At 55.2% G+C, this 20,049-nt stretch overlaps 1 protein-coding gene across 1 annotated transcript in view; it reads right to left on the bottom strand.

Moving 5' to 3' along the window:
* Positions 1 to 20,049, bottom strand: part of FCGBP (Fc gamma binding protein) — a 38,604-nt gene that overhangs the window by 7,623 nt on the left and 10,932 nt on the right. Inside the window, exons 4-15 of the mRNA XM_059904086.1 lie at positions 18,974 to 19,578; positions 16,235 to 16,802; positions 12,553 to 13,145; positions 11,029 to 11,614; positions 10,722 to 10,921; positions 9,351 to 9,492; positions 6,752 to 7,089; positions 5,021 to 5,594; positions 4,073 to 4,689; positions 3,117 to 3,660; positions 1,448 to 2,019; positions 558 to 1,131 (exon numbers count right to left, since the gene is read on the bottom strand). Of these exons, the coding sequence (XP_059760069.1) occupies positions 558 to 1,131; positions 1,448 to 2,019; positions 3,117 to 3,660; positions 4,073 to 4,689; positions 5,021 to 5,594; positions 6,752 to 7,089; positions 9,351 to 9,492; positions 10,722 to 10,921; positions 11,029 to 11,614; positions 12,553 to 13,145; positions 16,235 to 16,802; positions 18,974 to 19,578 (5,913 nt within the window). The remainder of the gene's footprint in view (positions 1 to 557; positions 1,132 to 1,447; positions 2,020 to 3,116; positions 3,661 to 4,072; positions 4,690 to 5,020; positions 5,595 to 6,751; positions 7,090 to 9,350; positions 9,493 to 10,721; positions 10,922 to 11,028; positions 11,615 to 12,552; positions 13,146 to 16,234; positions 16,803 to 18,973; positions 19,579 to 20,049) is intronic.

Genomic DNA, 20,049 nt, shown 5'->3' with positions numbered 1-20,049 from the left:
TAAGGGTAGGTATGGGCCTGGATGTAGGTCCTACCCTGAGGAGAATGAAGGAGACACAGCCCTGCCCTGGGGGCATGAGTGGCCACTGCCTTGTCCAGGAGAGTCCAAGGAGACATGGCCCTGTCCTGGGGGTTTGAAGGAAACAGATAAGCCCTAACTGGGGGTATCTAAGAGGTACAGTCTTAGGCTGGGCGTCTGAGGGAGCTACAGCCTTGTCCTAAAGGATCTGAGGGGCTATGGTCCCATCCTGGAGGAACTGGGTGAGCCACAGACTCAGGCTTTATTGTGTGAGCTTCTGACCTGCCCGACCCACCCTCCAAGGTCGCCACAAAAATGTTCAGGATGGGCCTTGAGAAGAACTGTATCTGAGGTCTCAGGAGAGCGGGTCCCTGAAAGGAGTCTGAGAAGGGCCAGTCAGCCAGGCAGGAGGGAAGCCAGCAGGGTGTGCTGTGGGAGGAGCTGGGGACTGCTCCTGAGACGCAGACAGGACAGGGAGCAGGCCAGAGGGGGCCCCCGAGCCTGGGCTGAAGTCCTCCCAGGGGCCCATGGACACTCACGGCAGAAGCTGTCTGTCCTCCAGGGCTTCACGGCCACGCCAGCTGCCTGGCAGGCCGCTGTGTAGGCTGACAGGCTGCGGCAGAGGGCGGCACTGTTGCCCTTCTGGGCACAGAGGTCATACACGCACTGGCGGAAGTACTCAGAGGGGCTCAGAGACGCATGGCAGGCGGAGAAGGGGCCCTTGACATCCCGGAGCCGCCCGCAGGCCTCAAGGCTCTCATGCGGCGCCGTCTCCTCTGCTGAGCACAGGGGGCAGCCCTGGGGCCCGCAGCCCTCGCTACAGCCCTGGGAGGAGCTGGGCGCCCGCCATGCGGCTCCAAAGGCATCCACGCTGGGGGCCACAGCGCCATCGGGCAGGACAAAGTCATCATTCCAGTTGCCGTTGAAGTTCCCACAGAGGCCACAAAGCCGGTCACGGAAGGGGCTAGGGATGGATATGAGGACGTGGGCATCGCCGTCAAAGAGAAGACGCAGCTCCTTGGTGGTCTGCAGAATCATGTTCCGGCCCTCGGCGGTCACCCGCACGTGGCCCACAGCCACAGGCAGGGCTACGGCCTCGCCGTCCACAGTGACCTGGATGGAGGGTCAGATGCGTCAGGGACTCATAGAAGCACAGGTAAGGCAGGTAAGGCAGTTCCCTCAGACTCCCAGGATGCAGCTGTCTCTCTCTCAGTCACATTGCGTTGGGGCCATGTCCTCCCCAGACTTCCCAGGGCAGGGTCGTGTCCCCCTCAGAGACCCCAGGGCAGGGCTGTGTCTCGTTCATTCCCCCACTGGGGTGGGGTCATATCTCGCTCAAAACCCCCAGGGTGGGCCCTGTCCCCCTCAGAGCCCCCAAGGTGGGGCCAGGTTGCCCTCAGACCCCCAGGGCAAGGCCATGTCCACTCACCTGCGGCCCTCGAGCCAGGCCCACAACCTGGCCAGCCACAGTAACCACCAGACGCTGGGGATCTCCAGCCGCATTCTTCTCAAGCACAATGGTAAAGTCCTCGTCCCCAGGCTGCGGGTGGCAGACCTGGGCCAAGATATAGGAGCAGGAACCATGCAGGTCGTAGGCACGGCCGTCGAGGGTAATGTAGTGGACGCCCCCGCTGGCCAGGCAGCGGCCACAGCCTGTAGGGCGACAGGCCTGGACCCCGTCCTGTAACCGGCACTCCTCATAGGGCCCACAGGCCGCGCCCTCCTGGCAGCTGACCTGGCCGCCCGGCCCACACTTGCAGCGCCGCCCACACTCAGAACCCGGGTAGAAGTCCTCGCCCAGCGGGTAGTAGCGGCCCTCGTGGAGGCAGCCGCACTGGCCCACAGGCACGCAGGTGTCTCCACTAAGCACAAAGCCAGCGTCGCAGACACAGCCCTCCCGGCAGGTGGATTCGCAGCCCTCGGGCGCTGAGAGGCTCGGGCAGCTCACAGGGCAGGAGTCACCACAGAGCTTGTAGTGACTGTGGGCCGGGCACTGGAGGGCTGTGGGGACGAGAGGGGAATGAGCGAGGCAGGCACGAGGGAGGGGGACACAGGGGAGGCACGGAGCGGGAGAACCTGCCCAGGTGAATCTGTATGTTTTGTCTGAGCACATTTCGTGAGTGAATCTGTCTGGGGATCTGAGCGGGGTGCCTGATCCACTACATCTAATGGGGGGATTCAGTGTGGGGATCTGGGGTCTCTCTGCCCAGGTAGTGTGTCAACCGGATCAAGTGTTTCTAAAGATCGAGTCGATCTGACTGGGTGAATCCAACCTCATACATCTGACCAAGATATGCAGGAACCAACTGTGAGTATCTCAGGGTGTGAATCTGGCCGGGGTGTGGGCCCAGATATACCTTGGGGTATGAATCCACACGAGTATGCCTGACTGTCAGTGTCTGACCTGGAGCCTCTCACGGTCTCGACGACAGGGTCTGTCAGTGTGTGACTCTGACCACATGTATGTGGATTGGGTGAAGCTGACAGGATAAATCTGACCAGGAGATCTGTCTGAGGGGAACTGCCCAGGACTATCTGGCCATGAATCTGTATGTATCTGCCTGGGGCTATGTCAGGGTCCTGATTCTACGTGGGTGTATCTGCCTAAGTGTGTCTCAGTGTAAATGTGATCAAGTGTCTCTAACCAGAGGAGTCTCTGTCTGAGGTTATGGGACCAGTTCTATCCGACCCTGTGTATTTCCCTGTTTAAAACCGTCTAGGGGCATCTGACCAGGTGTAACTCTCTAGGTCTCTCTGACCAGGGGGAGCTGAGAGAATCTACCTGACCAGGTGTTATCTAGCTGTGTAGCTTGGACAGGGTCAGCCACCCCAGTCTATCTGAGCGCATGAATCCTGAGAGGGTACTGGACGCAGGGTTTCCAACCACGTGTATCTGAGTCTCCACCACTTCAGTATGTGACCTGGTATATTTCAGTGTGTGAACGCCAAGATGTTTCTTTCGCAGGAGATATCTGGGCTCAGGGGAGGCAGGGTGGTGCCTAAGCCCCACCGAGAACAAGGCTCTTGTCTTAGAGCCCTGGGAACGGGGGAGGAGGGGAGACCCCTGCTATGCGGCCCATGCATGGATCAGTACTCACGACAGAAGTCCGGCCGCCTCCACTCGCCGAGCTGGGCCCCAGCGGCCTGGCAGGCTGCCACATAGGCGGCCACGGCAGGGCAGAGGCCTCCCGGATGGCCCTGAGCCTGGCAGGTGTCCAGCAAACAGGCCTGGAAGTACTGCGCGGGCGGCACGCGGCTGTGGCAAGGAACCAGCGGGCCGTCGGGGGCAGAGATCACGCCGCAGGCGTCCGGGCCGCCGAAGGGCTCCTGCTGCTCCTGCGTGCAGGGCTGCGGGCACGGCCCGGGCACGCACTCTTCGCATCCCTTGGCGCCGCCCACTTGCCAGCCGCCCGGGTTCCCGCCCACCGCATTCAGGTCGTCTTTCGGGTTCTGGTTGTAGTTCCCGCACAGGCCACAAAGGGCGCCCGCGTACGCCGCCGGCACGCGCAGGCGCACGTTGTTGTCTCCGTCGAAAGCCAGCGAGATCATCGTGGCCGTGGTTACCACCACGTCGGCGCCGCTCAGGTGCGCGCGCAGGCGCGAGTCCAGCTGGAAGGGCAGCGCCACCAGCTTGCCGTCCACCTACAGGGTCGGGGTGGGAGTGGGGGTAGTGAACGTCGCAGGCACAGATTCGAATCCTGACTCCACTATCTAGTGGCGGGGGGTGGCGGGTAGGGTCCCTGTGCACGTGACCTCCCCCCTTGTAATTAGTAGTAGTACTAATAATGAGCGACTATAGGCACGATGTCACTGGCTCCTCACACTACCCTCCGAAGCAGGTACTGTTCTTAGACCCATTTTACAGAGGAATAAACTAAGGCTCAGAGATGGGGAAGCCACTACTCCAAGCCATCCAGCTCCAAGGCCTATACTCTCGATCCCTCCATCTGCCCTGTTAACCTGTGAAAGGCAATCAGAGTAGTGGCAGACCCCTAACTGTCCCAGGCAACTCCAGGGCTGGCACATGCTCTTGCCTGGCCCACTGACCCCTCACCTGCAGCTGTCGAGGCCGGCGGGCACTGAGGGTGAAGCTGTGGCCGTAGATGTGCAGGGTGACAGTGCGGGTGTGACTGACGGCCTGGCTGCCCCGGTGCTCGTTGGCTACAATGACCGTGAAGTTCTCTACCCCCGGGGGTAGTCCGTGGCAGGGCATACTCAGCAGGTACTCGCAGGCGCCTTGGAAGTTGAAATGGTGTCCATCCAGGGTGATGTAATGGGGGTCACCCCAGGCCTTACACTCAGCTGTGCTGATAGGGTGGCAGCCATGCTGGCCTGAGGGCAGTAGGGCACACTCTTCACCTAGCCCACAGCTGGCAGGCTTGCAGACCAGTGAGCCACCGCCAGGCCCGCAGTGGCACCGCTGGGAGCAGGTGGCATCAGCCCAAAACTCGCTGCCTGCCTCGTGGTAGGTGCCGTTGGCCCAGCAGCCGCAGCCACCATCCAGGGGAACGCAGCGGTCGGCGCTCAACACGAAGCCTGAGTCGCACTGGCAGCCCTCGGTGCAGGGGCCCTCACATGGGGCAGGGGCGGTGGGGGGTGCAGGAGACGGGCAGCTGGCTGGGCAGGGTGGGCCGCAGAGCTCGTAGTGGCTGTTTTCTGGGCAGGAGAGCTCTGTGGGTGGATGAAGAAGCGGGAGGGAAAGAAAGGGAGAGAATGGTGTCAGGAGGTGGGGTCTGAGGATAGGGTAGGAGGAGACAGACAGAGACCACGAGAGACAGAGCAGGAGACAACGAAAGACCCAGAGACAGGGAGAGAGAGGATGAGAGACAATCAAAGGGAGACACAGAGACAAGCGCCAAGAGACTGAGAGACAAAAACAAAAACAGAAAGACAGAGAGAAAAAAACAAACAAACAGACCCAGAAGGACTGGAGTGAAACCAAACCAGTCCCAAAGAGACAGGACCCCTGCCCCCAGCTTCTGCTCTGTCCCCCAACACTCACCGCAGCCGGCCTGCGTCCTCCAGTCCTTAATGACAATCCCAGCAGCCTGGCAGGCAGCGGCATAGGCAGCCAGAGCCTGGCAAAGTATGTCCTGGGCCCCACCGCCCAGGCAGACATCCAGAACGCAGCCCTTGAAGAAGCTATCAGGGGCCACGTGGGCATGGCAGGCAGCGAAAGGGCCCCCGGAGCCAGGGGCCAGGGGCCCACAGAAGCCGGGGCCCCTGTACTCCTCCAGTCGGTCCTCGGTGCATGTTGGGCAGGACCCCTGACATTCATCCCAGCACAGTGGGTCCCAGCCCGGAACCCGCCAGCTGCCGCCCCAGACGGGTATGGAGGGAGCCAGCGTGCCGTTAGGGAAGGCTCGGTCGTTGCTGGGGTTACGGTCCATGTTCCCACAGAGCCCACACACCGCACCGTGATAGCTGCTGGGCAGCGTCACCTCCACTCGCCAATCCCAGTCATAGCTGACCCGCAGCCCGAAGTTGGTGGCCAGCACCGCTCTCGATGCGCCCTGGGTGACTGAAAGCCGCCCACTGGCCACAGAGACAGGCAATGCCGTCAGCACGCCGTTCACCTGGGGGAAGAGGGGGAGGGGAGGCAAACACGGGTCACTGGAGATGCCGAGGCCCGGCTCTGGCCCCCTGCCTCCCTCGCTTGTCCTGCCGTGGCTGGGAGCTGCCAAGGCCTTCCCCGTGACGGCTGGTCATATAGTCATTTGACAAACATTATGGACATCTGCTCTAGTCCAGGCCCTGGAGAATGAAAGCACACTCTGCTGCTTTTTCTGGGTTTCTCTTTTGATCTTTGTCTCCCTCCCTTATCTCTCTCTCTCTCTCTCTCTCTGTTTCTCTCCCTCTTTCTACATCTAGACCTATCTCTCTCTCTCTGGATTCTCTATGAGTTTCTCTCACTTTGTCTCTCTCTCTGGGCCCCCTCCCTTCTCTGTGTCTCTCTCACTTGTGCACTGTCTCTCTCTGCATCTGTGTGTGTGTGTGTGTGTGTGTGTGTGTGTGTGTGTGTGACATTCTCTCTCTGGGTCCATCTCTCTGGGTCTTTCTCTGGGTCTCATTCACCTAGTCCCTCCCTCTCTCATCATCTCCTGTGCATCTCTGTGTGTCTGGGCATTTCTTCTACTCACTCACCATCGTTTATTGAGGGCCTGCTCTGTTCCATACCTCATTCTCTCCCTGTGAGCTGCCATTAATCTGCATCTCCATTATTCTGGGCAGAAAGGGGCAGTCCATCTCTCTCTCTCTCTCCATCTCTCTCAATTTCTCTTCATGTCGGAGGCTCTGGGCCTCTCATTTATTCCCTCACAAACAATCAAGGGTGCTTACCTGGGTCAGATCCTCAGCTGAGCACTTTACATGCATCACCTCACTGTGGGGCAGGGCCTGCTATGATCCCCATTTCACAGATGAGGAAACTGAGGCCCACCAAGTCAAGTCATTTGCCCAACATCACACAGCTCATAAGGAGAGCCTGGATTCAAACCCGGATCTCTAAAAAGGCAAATTCTAAAACGGCAAAATTTAAGTCCTACATTAAAGCCCTTAACAAAGGGCTAGGCTCATTTAATTCCCAATAGAGGGGTGATGTTTTTGTTGTAATTATTATTGCTCTCGCTGCCATTTTGTTTCAGGCCTAAGTGAAGAGAGAGAGCACTGAGCTCCTAACTGTGGCCGGCAGGACCCTTCCCACCCTACCTGGGGGCTCAGGGGCCATCCTTACCCGGACTTTGCCAATCTCGCCTTTGTGGATGGAGATGTTGGTGTTGAGGGTGGTCACGGTAACCAGCCTCACGTAGGACACAGAAGGGTTGCCCTGGTTCTCATTCTTGGTGGTGACAGTGAAGGATGTCAGGCCCTGGGCACTGCTCCCTGGGCAGCTGGTTGATGCCAGCACATAGTTACAAGTGCCCTGGAAGTCAAAGTTCCAGCCATCGAAAGAGTGGTAGTGTGGGTCACCCCACAGCCAACACGTGGCCTCGTAGTTGGGCACGCACACACCCTGGCCATTCTTCTCCTGGCATGTCTCCTGTGGCCGACACGTCACACCATGGCACGGGTCTGGGGGCAGAGGAGAGAGGACCTTGAGGGGCTGCCAAGCATACGACCAGCTACTTCCCATCATCTGCCCCAGTCTGTGCGAGGGATACTGGCTCTAAGAGCAACTGGGGGTGAGACCAGATTCCAGGTTCCTCCCATCTGAGATGCAGGCCCTACAGTCTGCCATTTCTGAGACCAGGCCCTGGGCACCCCTCCACGTCTGAAACTCTGTGTCCAAGACCCTGTCAAAGGTCCCCACATCTGAGACCCAGGCCCTGCTGTTTGTTGTCTGAGACCCAGGCCCCAAGGTCCTTGCAGCCAAGACACAGGTCCTAGGGTCCCTACATCTGACACCCAGGCTCTGGGGTCCCCTTGCTTGAGATCTTAGCCCCAGAGGACCGAGGTCTGAGACCAGAGACACAGGAGTCCCTGTGTTTGTGATGCCAGCCCTGTGAGCATCCATGAGAACATCTACAGCCCAGGGTTCTCTGTGTCCAAGACCTCGGGCCCGGGTTCCCCCATACCTGAGCTCCCAGCCTCCTGGGGGCCACCACACCTGAGACCCAGGTCCTGGAGGTCTCTGTGCTCAAGACCAAGGTACTGCAGGAACTTTCTGGTGATAAACTAACCCCAGAGGTCCCACCATTTGAGACCCTGACCCCGGGGTCCCGGTATCTAAGTCTCATAGCCTGGCAATCCCTCTGTGCAAGATTCTATCTCCCTGGGGTTGCTGTGCCTAAGACCCTGGCCTTGGGGGATCTCATTTCTCAGGCCCTACCTCCGAGGGTCTCTTTGTCCAAGACTGTTCCTAGGGCCACTGAATCTGTGAACCCAGCTTTTGGAACCCCTGTGCCCAAGACCCCAGCCTTAAAACTTCCTTCTCTCTCCCCCCTGTGCCAGTTTTCAGTTGACTGCCCCTTAGCTCCAAATCCACCAATAAAGTTAGGCTTTGTCAGCAGAGGGCGCTGGAGGGTCACGGCAGGAGGAAGGGGCTGCTCTGCTTCCAGTGGGCTTTGCTCTCCAGGCTCCAGGTGGCAAGCAGGGCCAGCAGCCTGGGGGACACCCACTCGGTGAGGTTCACTGGCCCCAGCTGGTTTCCCAGGGAGTCACTCAGGCACCCCGGCAGGTGGCTTCCCAATGAGTTTTGCCAGCACCCCAGTGGGGGTTTTCCCACCTTCCAGCTCAGGCTGCACAGCCTCTCTGCCACCCTGCAATGAGACCTGCCTCTCAGCCGTGGAGTGGGGGCCGTCTTCCCAATTCCTCCCTTCCTTAGGTGCTCTGCGGTAACCTTTGGGGGCAGGGGCTGCTCCCTACATCTGCTCTTCCTGTGTTCGTTGGCGTTCTTTTTATCCCTTAGTAGTCAATCCCTATTACAAGCAAAGAATTCTGTTAAACTTTCCCTATTTAAGCTACTGTGTGGCTTCTGTCTCCTGTTGGACTCTGACCAAGATACTCTGGTCCCTGGGAGTCCCTGATATCCTGCCCATCAGCCCTGAGATCTCAGTCAATTCTGGAGGTATATCCCTTTATCCTCAGGAATAAGGGAATTATTCTGTGCCCTCCACCCCGAGAAGTCAGTCCTGTGGGGTGGCTTTGTGGCTTAGACTTAATCCTGAGGGGTGTCCCCTGTCTGAGAGTGTGTCTCTATAAATCCTGATCTTCCACTTGAGGTGGGTCCTGTATTCTAGACCCTGGCTTTGGTGGGGTCTCTGCCTTAGACCTCAGGACTCTGCTTTCTGTCCCTGTGGGTCCCAGTCTCCTCTACCCCTTGGGGATGGTGTCTGAAACCCTAAGCCTAAACCCGCATACCAGTCGCCAGCAAACTATACACTTCCAGCTTCTGGTTTCTGTAAATAAAATTTCATTGGAGCCACACCCCTTCACTTACAAAGTCCACAGCTGATTTCATGCTGCAAAGGCAGAGCTGAGTAGTTGTGACCGAGACCGTATGGCCTGCAAGTTTAAATATTTACCATCTGGCCCTTTAGAGAAAAAGTTTGCCGGTCCCTGCCTTATACCGAGGGTCTCTGCCATCTGCCCTGGGAAACCTATCCCTGAGGGTTCCCACAGCCTGGTTTCCACCATAAGAGTCCCTGCCTTCCACGCTGGAGAGCTACTGCTCCTGGCCCTGGGAATCCCAGCCTAGGGGTCCCCAGGTCTGAGACTTGAATCGTTAGTCCTCTGTGCCTCCCACCATGAAGAGCCAGGTCACATCACCCTCAGCTCCAGAGTCCCTGTCCTCTGTTACCCCAGCCACACCGGCCCTGGCCCCAACCCAGCACCTTTGTTGACGCAGCTCAGGACGCCTCCCGAGGGCTGGCACAGCTGCCCTGGATTGCAGCTGTGGTCCTGGCACAGCAGGCCTTTTCCGGCATGGCACACACACTGCTGCTGGCAGTTGTCAATGAGTACAGTCTGCCCCAGCTGTGGGACAGAGGACACAGCTATCAGGGCGGGAGCTGACTCTGGCAACTTTGGTGTTCCGGGCATAAAGGGGTCTGGAGGACATAAAAGGGACATCTTCCAGCAGGGTGGCCCCTTGTCTAAGGCACAGCATGGCCTTGGGGCCCAATTTATTCATTCATTCAGTTTCATTCATTTACTCACTCATTTGTTTATTCCAAAATAGCTACTAAATGTCTGCTGTATGGGAGAAACATAGGAATTAAGGGCAAAGGCTCTAGAGCAGATTGCCTGGGTCTGAAGCCTGTTTCTGCTGTTTCCAAGTTACACCACTCTGCTTAAATTACTTAGCCTCGTTATGCCTCAGTTTCCTCATCTGTAAGTTTCAGGTAATAATGGCACCAACTTATGAAAGTATAACTGAGTTAATAATACATATAAAGTACAGATGAAATGAAAAAGGATTTCCTTTAAATATCCAGAATGGAGAGGAAACGGGGGTAGCGATGAAATAAGATTGGGAAAATGTTGATTATTTTTGAGGCTGAGTGATGGGTACATGGAGATTTATTATACTGTTCTCTTGACTTTTGCCTGTGTGAAAATTTTTATAATAAAAAGTTTATACATAACATTATATAAAAAGTATATATATTACATATAAATAAATAAATTCATATATATTGTACATACAGCACTTAAAGCAGTAACCGGCACATAGTAAGCACCATATACCTGTTTGCTGTAGTGCTATTATTATTCGTATGAGGAGGTAAACAGAGAGGGTTCCTGCCCTCACAGAGCTCTCAGACCTTTGAGGGAGACAAACTTTAGATAAACACACACTCAAATCAAAGGAAAAGGAGTAAGTCTCAGAGAGTGGGAGAGGGAAGCAGAGGGAGTTGGCCTCTGGTATCACAGAGACGAAATCTAGACCTGGATACGAAGCCGAAACTTGACCTGGGGAGCCAGGGGATGGTTTCAGGTTGCAGGACCTATGGTCATATTTGGAAGGGTCTTACCTGCTACCTTGGGGATGGTAGACCAGAGGGAGCAAAAGTGAGGGGTGGGAGGGAGCCAGCTGGGAGAGGACAAACTTGGACCACGGTGGGGCCATGGCGAGGGGGAGAGGAGTGGGTGGGAGAGACGTTCAGGAGGCCAAGCGGCGGACAGGCTGTGGGGCTAATGGGCAGTGGGAGGGGGGTCCAGCTTGCAGTCCCCCGCTCTGCCCAGGATGACCAGGTCCCTACCTCGTAGTAGACACCGTCGTGGTAGCAGCCGCATTCCTGGATGGGCACGCAGGCTTGGCCGTCGTTGAGGAAGCCGGCGTCACACTGGCAGCCCTCGGCACAGCTATCCGGGCACTGCGGGGGGACACTGAGGGCCCAGCAGCCCAGGGAGCAGGTGTCTGCGCAGAGCTCGTAGTGGCTGTTAGGGGGGCACTGCATCGCTGCAAAGAGGGCGTGCGCGTCAGAGCCCCTGGGAGTGAGAGGCTGCGGGGCCCAGGGTCTGCCCCTTCTGTGCCTCTACCTCCCCCTCTCTCTGCCCCTCACTCACGACAGAAAGATTCGGTCCTCCAGGGTTCGACGTGGCCTCCAGCTGCCTGGCAAGCACTCACATAGGCATGAACGTTGCTGCAGAGAATGCTCTCGTTCCCGCCACCCACACAGAGATCAAAGACACAATCTTTCAAGGGACCCTGGGGATCCACCAGCTTGTGGCAGGCAGCCAGCGGCCCCGTGGGGCTGGTGAGGAGCCCACAGAACTGCTGCTGCTCGTATTTCTCCTGCAGCTCAGGTTTACACTCCAGCTCTGTGTCACAGCTTCCGCCAGGCTTGCAGGTGGGCGCGCAGGGAGAGCCCGGCACCGCCTCCTCCCAGGAGCTGCCGAACTCATTGGAGCTGCCTGCCTGTGAGCCGTCGGGCTTCTGGAAGTCGTCCTTGGGGTTGCCATTGTAGTTCCCACACAGGCCACACAGCTGCTGGTAGTAGTTGCCTGGGATGGTGACCCGCACATTGTACACGAGGTCGTAGGTCACGCGCAGGCCAAAGTCAGTCTCGATCACAACGTCTGAGCCATGCTGGGAGGCGCGGACCCGGCCCTCGGCCAGCACCACGGGCAGCCTCTTGTCCACACCATTCACCTGGGAGGTGGCAGATGCCGTGCTTCAGAGGGTACACTTCGAGAGGTCAGACCCTAGATCAAGCCCCTGCCTGACACTGAAGATCTGTGTGACTCACCTCTCTGGGTCTTAGTTTCCATATTTGTAAAATGGGCCTAATAATAGGGTCTTGTAGATGGTTGAATGGTGGTTCCCCAAAGATAGGTCCATCTAGAACCTCAGAATATGACCTTATTTGGAATAAGGGTCTTTGCAGATGTAATCAGGGTAAAGATCTTGAGATGGGATCGTCCTGGATTAGGGTGGGCCCTATATCTAATGACAAGTGTCCTTAAAAGAGCCAGAAGAGGAGAAGAAACAGGGACACACAGGGGAAAAGGCCATGTGAAAACGAAGACAGGGACTGGAGTGATGCGGCCACAAGCCAAGAACACCTGGAACCACCAGACGCTGCAAGAGGAAAGGGAGGATTCTCCCCCAGAGCCTTTGGAGGCGGTGCATCTCTTGCCAACACTTTGATTTTGGACTTCTGGCCTCCACAACTGTGAGAAAATAAATTTCTGTTGTTTTAAGCCACCAAGTTGGTGGTAACTTGTGACAGCAGCCTCAGGAAACGAATACAGGTCTCAATGTAATAACACCCTTATGAAAGCAGGGACCAGGAGGGAGGGGAAGACGGAGTGGAAGGGGTGGGAGAGATGTCCGGAGGGGATAATCAAGGGGCAGGGAGGTGGAGACTGAGCCACATGGGAGAAGGTCTCGGTCCCCAAGGCCTCCTCCCTCCTTGGTTCCGCACTGTAGGCTCTGACGGGCACCTCCTCTCCTTGCGGACCCCATGCCTCCCACATCAGCTCGGAGCTCTGTGCCCCCTGCCCCTGGCCTGAGTGCTGCACGTGCTCCACCCACAGATCACCCTCTAGCCCAGGCCCCTTCCCTTCACGTCCCACCCCTGCTCTCACCGTGACCTTCCGCTGCCTCTGCTCCAGCCGCAGGGTGAAGTTGGCCACCTGGACCGTGACCGCCCTGGTCACGCTGACTTTCCCATTGCCCCAGGCCACGTTCTCCTGCAGGACGGCAAACTGGGCCAGGCCGGGCCGGGTCCCGCAGGTCTGAGCCAGCGTGTACACACAGGTGCCCATGAAGTTGAAGCGGCGGCCGTCGAAGGTGGTGTAATGCGGATCTCCCGATGCCTGGCAGGTGGCAGAACCCACGGCCACACAGCCCAGGACGCCACCGGACGGCTTGCAGGCCTCGTGTGGGCCACAGCTGGAGGGCTCACAGGACACCAGGCCACCCTCCTCACAGCGGCAAAGGGAATTGCACCCCGACCCCGGGTGGAAGGTCTGGCCGGGCGGGTGGTAGGTGCCCTGGTACACGCAGCCACAGGAGGGCAGCGGCACGCAGGACTCACCGTTGAGCACGAAGCCCTCATCACACACGCAGCCCTCTTTGCAGTCGAAGCCACAGCCCCCAGGCACCGGGAGGTCTCCGCAGGACAGCGGGCAGCCGTAGGAACACGCCTCGTAGTGACTGTGGGGCGGGCAGCTCAGGGCTGCAGGGAGAGCGGCCATCAGCATCAAGAATCCCTGCTCCCCGGGGACACCGTGGACCTCACCCCACACACACACGCATGCACACACACATGCTCACACACACTCACACGTATAAGCGGTCTAGCGGCAAGGAGACCCTCCTCTGTTCAGTGGGATCTGGCAAACATTATATCACAGTTAATCTACTCCTGATAATTAAGATACTATTCCAATTTAACGGTGGTCTGGGTTTATCTGTAATGTCTTTAATGACCTTATTCAAGTTGGTAACAAGTTGTGGATCTGTGGTACATATTTTAACCATGCAAATGCGTGTGTGTGTGTGTGTGTGTGTGTAATCTATGCAGTGTATTTGTGAATGCAGTATTTTTAGCTTCTTCACTCTATAGCAGTAATGTAGTAGTAGTGGTAGTAGTAGTAATTCTATAGTAAATTAAAATATTTGGCCAGGGTGGTAAAGAAAAAAATAAAAAAGAATCCCTGTTTCTCTCTCCAAACTCCAGTCATCCCAGATTATAAAACAGGTGGTTTCCTCACAAAAAAAAACCAAAAAAAAAAAACCCTTAAAACTGAACCCAATCAAGCCAATATGATAGCCACACGAGGCCATTTAAATGTAAGTTAATTAAAATTAAGTAAAATTGAAGATTTAGTTCCTTGGTCACACTAGCCCGATTTCAAGTGCCCAATAGCCACACGTGACTAGTGGTGACCAGAAGGGACAGCTTAGGTATAGAACCTTTCCACCATCACCAGAGTTCTACTGGACAGCACCATTATAGATCTAATATCCAGTTTACAAGAGAATCAGGGGACAGAGGGACAAATTAAATACACTGTGAAGAAGCAACTAGCCAAATCCAGAAAGTAGGAAATTCTGTAGAATAAATGACCCGTTTTTTCCATGAACAAAGGAAGGGGTGGATAGAGGGATAGACATGTGATAAAGCAAGTATAGTAAAACACAGATTGTAGAATCTAGATGGTAAGTATATGTGTGTTCACTGTAAAATTCTTTCAACTTTTTTGTATATTTGAAAATTTTCATAATAATATGATGGGGAAAAAAAGGAGGGGGCTATTACAGGATAAAAATGAATACAGAAAAATCAACCCAGTGCAGTGTGGATTTGGTCTGGATCCTCATTCAATTAAAGTGAAAAAAACACATTTTTTAGACAGTTGGGGAAATTCGAACCCAGGTTGGGTTTTAGAGGATGTTAAAGAATTAGTGTTATTTTTGTTGTTGGTAATAACAGCACTGTGGTCGTGTTGCTTAAAAGTCCTACCTGCTGGAGATGTTTACTAAAGTATTTGTGGCAAAATTCATGTCTAGAATTTGCTTTAAAATATTTCCACAAAATAAAAAAAGAAAGGAGTGGTGGTGGAGGAGATAGAGGAATGAGAATAGCAAAATATCCACAAGAGCTGAAGCTGGTGCTGGGCACATGGGTTCAGGCACCACCCAGGCCTCCCTCTGCCTGGTGTCTGAGTCCTCACAACCCAGTCTTCTAGAACTTCCAAGGGGTCCAAGGGCAAGAGTAGTTTTAAGGAAATAAGAGATTCTCAATTATTACAGAGGCCATAGAATGCAACAATTAACTGTACAAATTCAGGAGCCAACCGGCCTGGGCTCAAATCACGCTGCCCTGCGGTGTGACCCCAGGCAAGTTACTTAATATCTCTGCGGTTCCATTTCCTTGATGATCCCACCTCACAGGGTGGTGGTGAGGATGAAATGAGAGCTGTTAAGCCCTTAGAACAGAACCTGCCCAATGGGAAGTGTGCCACACAAGTCCTGGCTCTAATTATGCAAGTCCTTCCTAAAACGATCAGCCTGAGAATGTGCCTCTGATGGAGTTGCATCTGCTTTCCCACCGTCCCTTTTGCAAGTGTGCTTCTCCCACTTTACAGAAGAGAACAGTCCCGAATCTTAACACAGTATGCTGCCGTGGGGATGTGAAAACTTTCAGGGACACGAAGGGACAATTTCAAATATTACCATAAGCATGGAGACAATGGATGACAAATCATTACTGGTAACAAATCAGTTCCAGCTCTGCTCCCGACAAAACAGAAGGAGGGCCTCATAGAATCAGCTGCTCAGAAGTCATAAAAAGTAAGTTTTATGGCATCTCTCAGTGTGACTAACTTCCCTGCAACTCAAAAGGGGTTCAAAGAACGGACTGACGTTGCTCTAGCAGAACTCCTGCCACTTCCACCCACTTAGTAGTACCATATCTACAAAATGAAAAATAGAATTGATGCTACACCCTGTCTCCTTCCAACAACAGACGTGAACTATTGGGGAAAAACCCCATCCATCTCATTAAGAGATGTCTTTCCAATACGTGTTTAATATTTTTTATCAGTTGTGTACTAACGAGACTTGCAATGATAACTCACTCTATCCTTTTTTTTTTTTAACACTTAGAGTCTATGGTCTCAGGCATTTCTAAAACTTATTAAATGTTGCTCACTCATGCATATGTTTGTGGCAGAGATGTATGATGGGGATTGTGACAGACTGACGCTGGCCACCCCTTACTCTGGGTTTGGCCATGGTACTGACTTTGGCCAATGGGACATTAGCAAATGTGATGTCAAGCAGAGGCCTGGAGTGTGCTTGCCCACTGGGGGCTGTCCGCCCTTGCTGCTCTTTCGAACCTTGAGACCACTGTGTGAAGAAGCCTGTGCTAGCCAGCTGGAAGATGAGACCAAGCAGAGCAGAGACAAGCAGTCCTGACTGAGGTCCTCCAAACCAACCAGCCTGACAACTGCCAGATGTGCAGGCAGGGATCCTTAGGAGCTCATCTCTGAATGACAGCTGCCAAATGGGAATCAGACCTGGGGCCACCAGATGTATTCAGCCAACTTACAAATATTTACTGCATCTGTGACTTCCTAGCTGTCATGATCCCAGGCATGTAACAACCTTTCTGAGCCTCTGTTTCCTCATCTGTTAAATGGGTATAACCACAGCCCCTACCTCATGGGGCTGTTATAAGAATTCAATGACTTAATGATATTTATACATTAATGAATATACATAAGGCTGAGTCCCCCAGTCGTCACTCTCGGTACTCACGGCAGAGTTTCTCACTCCTCCAGGGGTGCACAGCGGCCCCGGCGGCCTGGCATGCAGCAGCATAGGAGGCCAGTGCGTCACACAGTGGTCCAGACTGGCCTGGCAGCAGGCAGCGGTCGTAGACGCAGTCTCGCACAGCACCCTGTGGGTCCAGTGTGTGGTGGCACTCCCGGAAGGGCCCACTGGGGTCGGCAAGGATCCCACACTCCTTCTTGCTCTGCAGCTGCTGGGCCACCAGGGTGTCCAGCTTGGGACAGTCGCCTGGCTCAGCTGCTCCACAGCCTGGCCTTGTTTCCGCCTGCCAGCTCTTCCCGAAGGCCAGTGCGTTGGCAGCTTGGCCTCCACCCCTCAGAGCCAGGTCGTCAGCTGGGTCCCCATTGAAGTTCCCACAGAGCCCGCACAGGGCCCCCGCATAGCTGCTGGGCACCTTGGCAGTCACATGGGCATCCCAGTTATAGGTGACAGTCAGGCCAAAGTCTGTGCGCACGACAGCATCTTGGCCCTTGCGGAACACCTGCACCTGCCCATCTGCCGCCTGGAAGGGCAGGTACTGAAGGATGCCGTCCACCTGGGTAGAGATGCAGGAGGACCAATAGGTCAGGGTATTCAAGGCTCTGTGGCTCACCCTTCACTCACTCAGCTCTGGCTACTCTGGGCTCCTTGCTATCCTCTTGAGCACATTATGCTTGATCCACCTCAGGGCCTTTGCACTTGCTGTTCCCACTGCCTGGCAAATCATCCACCTCTCTTCATCCTTCAACTATTTGCTTAAATCCAAATCCCTAACTCATGGCATTCAAAGCCTACAGGATCTGTCTCCCTATTACCTCCCTGACCTAACCTCCTCCCACTCTCCCCCTCACTCATTCTGCTGTAGCCACACTGGCTTTCTTGAGATTCCCCCAACTCTCCCAGTTTAGTCTAACTTTAGGGCCTTTTCACCTTGCCAAGAACACCACCTACCACTTTGCTCCTGGCTGCTTCCCCTTCATTCTTTAGGACTTGGCTTAAATCTAAGCCCCTTCCCTAGAACATCCTGCTTAACCTTGGGTCTTGTCCACCTTTGTGCCTGCACCACCTCCCACATCACTCGGGCTCCCTCCTGTCTCCTTGCTGTCTCCCAGGACATGTTAAGTGCACTCCCACCTCTGGGCCTTTGCACTTGTTGTGACCTCTTCCTGGGATACCTCTCATCACTCTTTGCTTGGCCACCTCTACTTCATATTCTAGGCATCAGCTTTGATCCAAACCCCTTACAATGGTCTAAAAGACCATACATGATCCGAGCCTCACTGCTCTCCAGTTTAATTCTTCAGGACTGCCTCATTCCCCACCCTTGGAACTCCAGCCATGCAGGCATTTTGATACTCTCCTGAACTCACCAAGCTCAGCCCAGCCTCAGGGCCTTTGCACTTGCTATACCCTATGTACCCTATGCTTGCAACATACCTACCCTCTTCCACATCTTTATTCTTTGTCTGGCTGCCTCCCCATCACCCTTCACATCTCAGCTTAAAATCAAATCCTCTACCCACTAGGCCCTTCCTGTCCCCTCCTTTCTGACTTCATCCCCTACCAACCTCTCTATCCCATCTCCCCAGGCTCACTCTCTCAGGTGCAGCCTCCTTGGCCCCATGCTGTTCTCCTGAACTCTTCAAGCTCAGTCCAGCCTCAGCTTTTGCACCTGTTGTTCCCTCTGCCTAGCAACCACTACTCTTCACCTGGTGGTCTCTTCCTCATCCTTCAGATTTCAGATTAAATCAAAAGCCTCTATCATAGCCATCCCCTACATCATCTCCTACCTCGCTCTCCCTTCCCTCTCTCCATTCCAGGCCCACTGGTCTCCATGCTGTTCCTCTACCCCTCATGTTTGTTCCTGCCTCAGAGCCTTTCAGTTGCTGTTCCTTCTGCCTGGAACAGTCTTCCATCCACTTCCATCCCTGCCTGTTCCATCTCTTTCTTCAGGAAAGGCAATAGAATGCAGAGGTTAAGAGTATGGACTCTGGAGCCAGACAGCTTGGCTTCAAATCTTGGCTCTGCCACTCATTAGCTGTGTGACCTTGAATAGTTGACTTAACTTCTCTGTGCCCAGTATTCTCCTCTAACAAGATTACCTATTTCACAGGGTTGTTACAGAGATTAACATATGAGTTACTGTATGTCAAGCATTTAACACATAGAAGTAAATTATATATATATAAAATTTACTGGGTGGTGGACCCTGTAAGAACCCTCTATCCAGAACCCTGTGGGCCCATCTGTAAGTACCCCCACACCCCTGTAACACTCCCCCAACACCTTTTGTTCCCGACTTTTCACATGTCACCTTACTCTCTGAATATCAATTTTCCTCCAGAAAATGCACCAATCTTTAACTTTGGAGGGATCATAACAATAAAACATTGAGTCAACATTTACTGAACACTTGTTGGGCACCAAGGTCTCTTTTAAACATCCTACAAATATTAACTCGTCAAACCTCCACAAACACCTTGTGAAGCGGCTCGCATTGGCGAGGCACCATCTTATTATCCCATTTGTCAGAGGACAAAACTGAGGCACCGAGAGGCAAAGTCACACAGCCAGGGAGAGGCAGCACCGCCTGGCTGGGGCGCCCCAAGCCTAATCACTGGCCACAAGGTCTTCTAGCAGACCCCCACCCTCCCCCAGTGGCCAAACCCCTACTCTTTAAGGGGGATTCCCTGCCCCTCCACCCGGCCGTGGGCGCCCATCACTCACCAGCACTCGCCCAGGGTACTCCCGGCGCACGGCCACCTTCACGCCGCGAGCTTCCACGCGCACGGCGCGCGTGTAGCTCACCCTCTGGCTGCCCCGATGCTCGTTTTCCACCAGCACCCGGAAGGCAGGCAGCCCCGCGGCCTGGCCGCACGAGCCGGCCAGCAGGTACGTGCAGGTGCCCATGAAGTCGAAGCGCCGGCCGTCGAAGGTCACGTAGTGCGGGTCCCCAGACGCCTGGCAGCTCCCGAAGCGGTCGGGGTAACAACCCAGGAGACCGTTCTGGACGCGGCAGCGCTCGCCCGCTGGGCAGCCCTGCGTGTCGCTGCAGCGCATCTGCTTGGTGGCGGCGTCACAGGTGCAGCGCCGCCGGCAATACTCATCGGCCCACACCTCCTGGCCGGGAGCGAGCGGGCGGCCCTCGAAGTTGCAGCCGCAGGACGAGGCGGCCACGCAGGCGCCGCCGCTGGCCACGAAGCCCGGGAGGCACACGCAGCCCTCGACGCACGGGCGCGCGGAGCAGTTGGACGGCGCCGCGGGGGGGTTGCAGGAGGCCGGGCAGGCGGGGCCGCAGAGCTCGTAGCGGCTGTTGGCGGGGCAGGACAGGGCTGCGGGGACACGGGAGGGGGGGGGTCAGGCCAGCACAGTCAGAACATGCCAGGACTTCCCTCCCCAACCCAGCTCCTTCCTCAGAGCTCCCCATCTCAGTTAATGACACTTCCACCCTTCTGGGTGCGCAGGCCCCAAACCTCAGAGATATAGTTGACTCCTTCCCCTTTATTCACTGGACAACCAACATGTCGGTAAATCCTGTGAGCTCCATATTCAAGATCTATCCAGAATCTGCCCCTTTTTCCTTTCACCACAGTCCCCACCCTTGTCCTGTTCACCCCAGCAGCCTCCTGCCTGGTCTCCCCCCTGCTCCCATCCTGCATCCCATTCTATTCCTCACATGCAGCCAGAGGGATCCTGTGAACACTTGAGTTAGATGACATCCCTCTCCTGCTCAGAGCCCTCTTGTGGCTCTGTCTTGCTCAGGGTAAAAGCCAGAGTCCTCCTATTGGTCCATGAGGCTTCCC

Source organism: Balaenoptera ricei, chromosome 19, assembly GCF_028023285.1.
Source record: "Balaenoptera ricei isolate mBalRic1 chromosome 19, mBalRic1.hap2, whole genome shotgun sequence".
NCBI lineage: Eukaryota > Metazoa > Chordata > Mammalia > Artiodactyla > Balaenopteridae > Balaenoptera > Balaenoptera ricei.
Note: the sequence above shows the minus strand (reverse complement) of the source record. Positions and strands in the feature narration are given on the sequence as shown.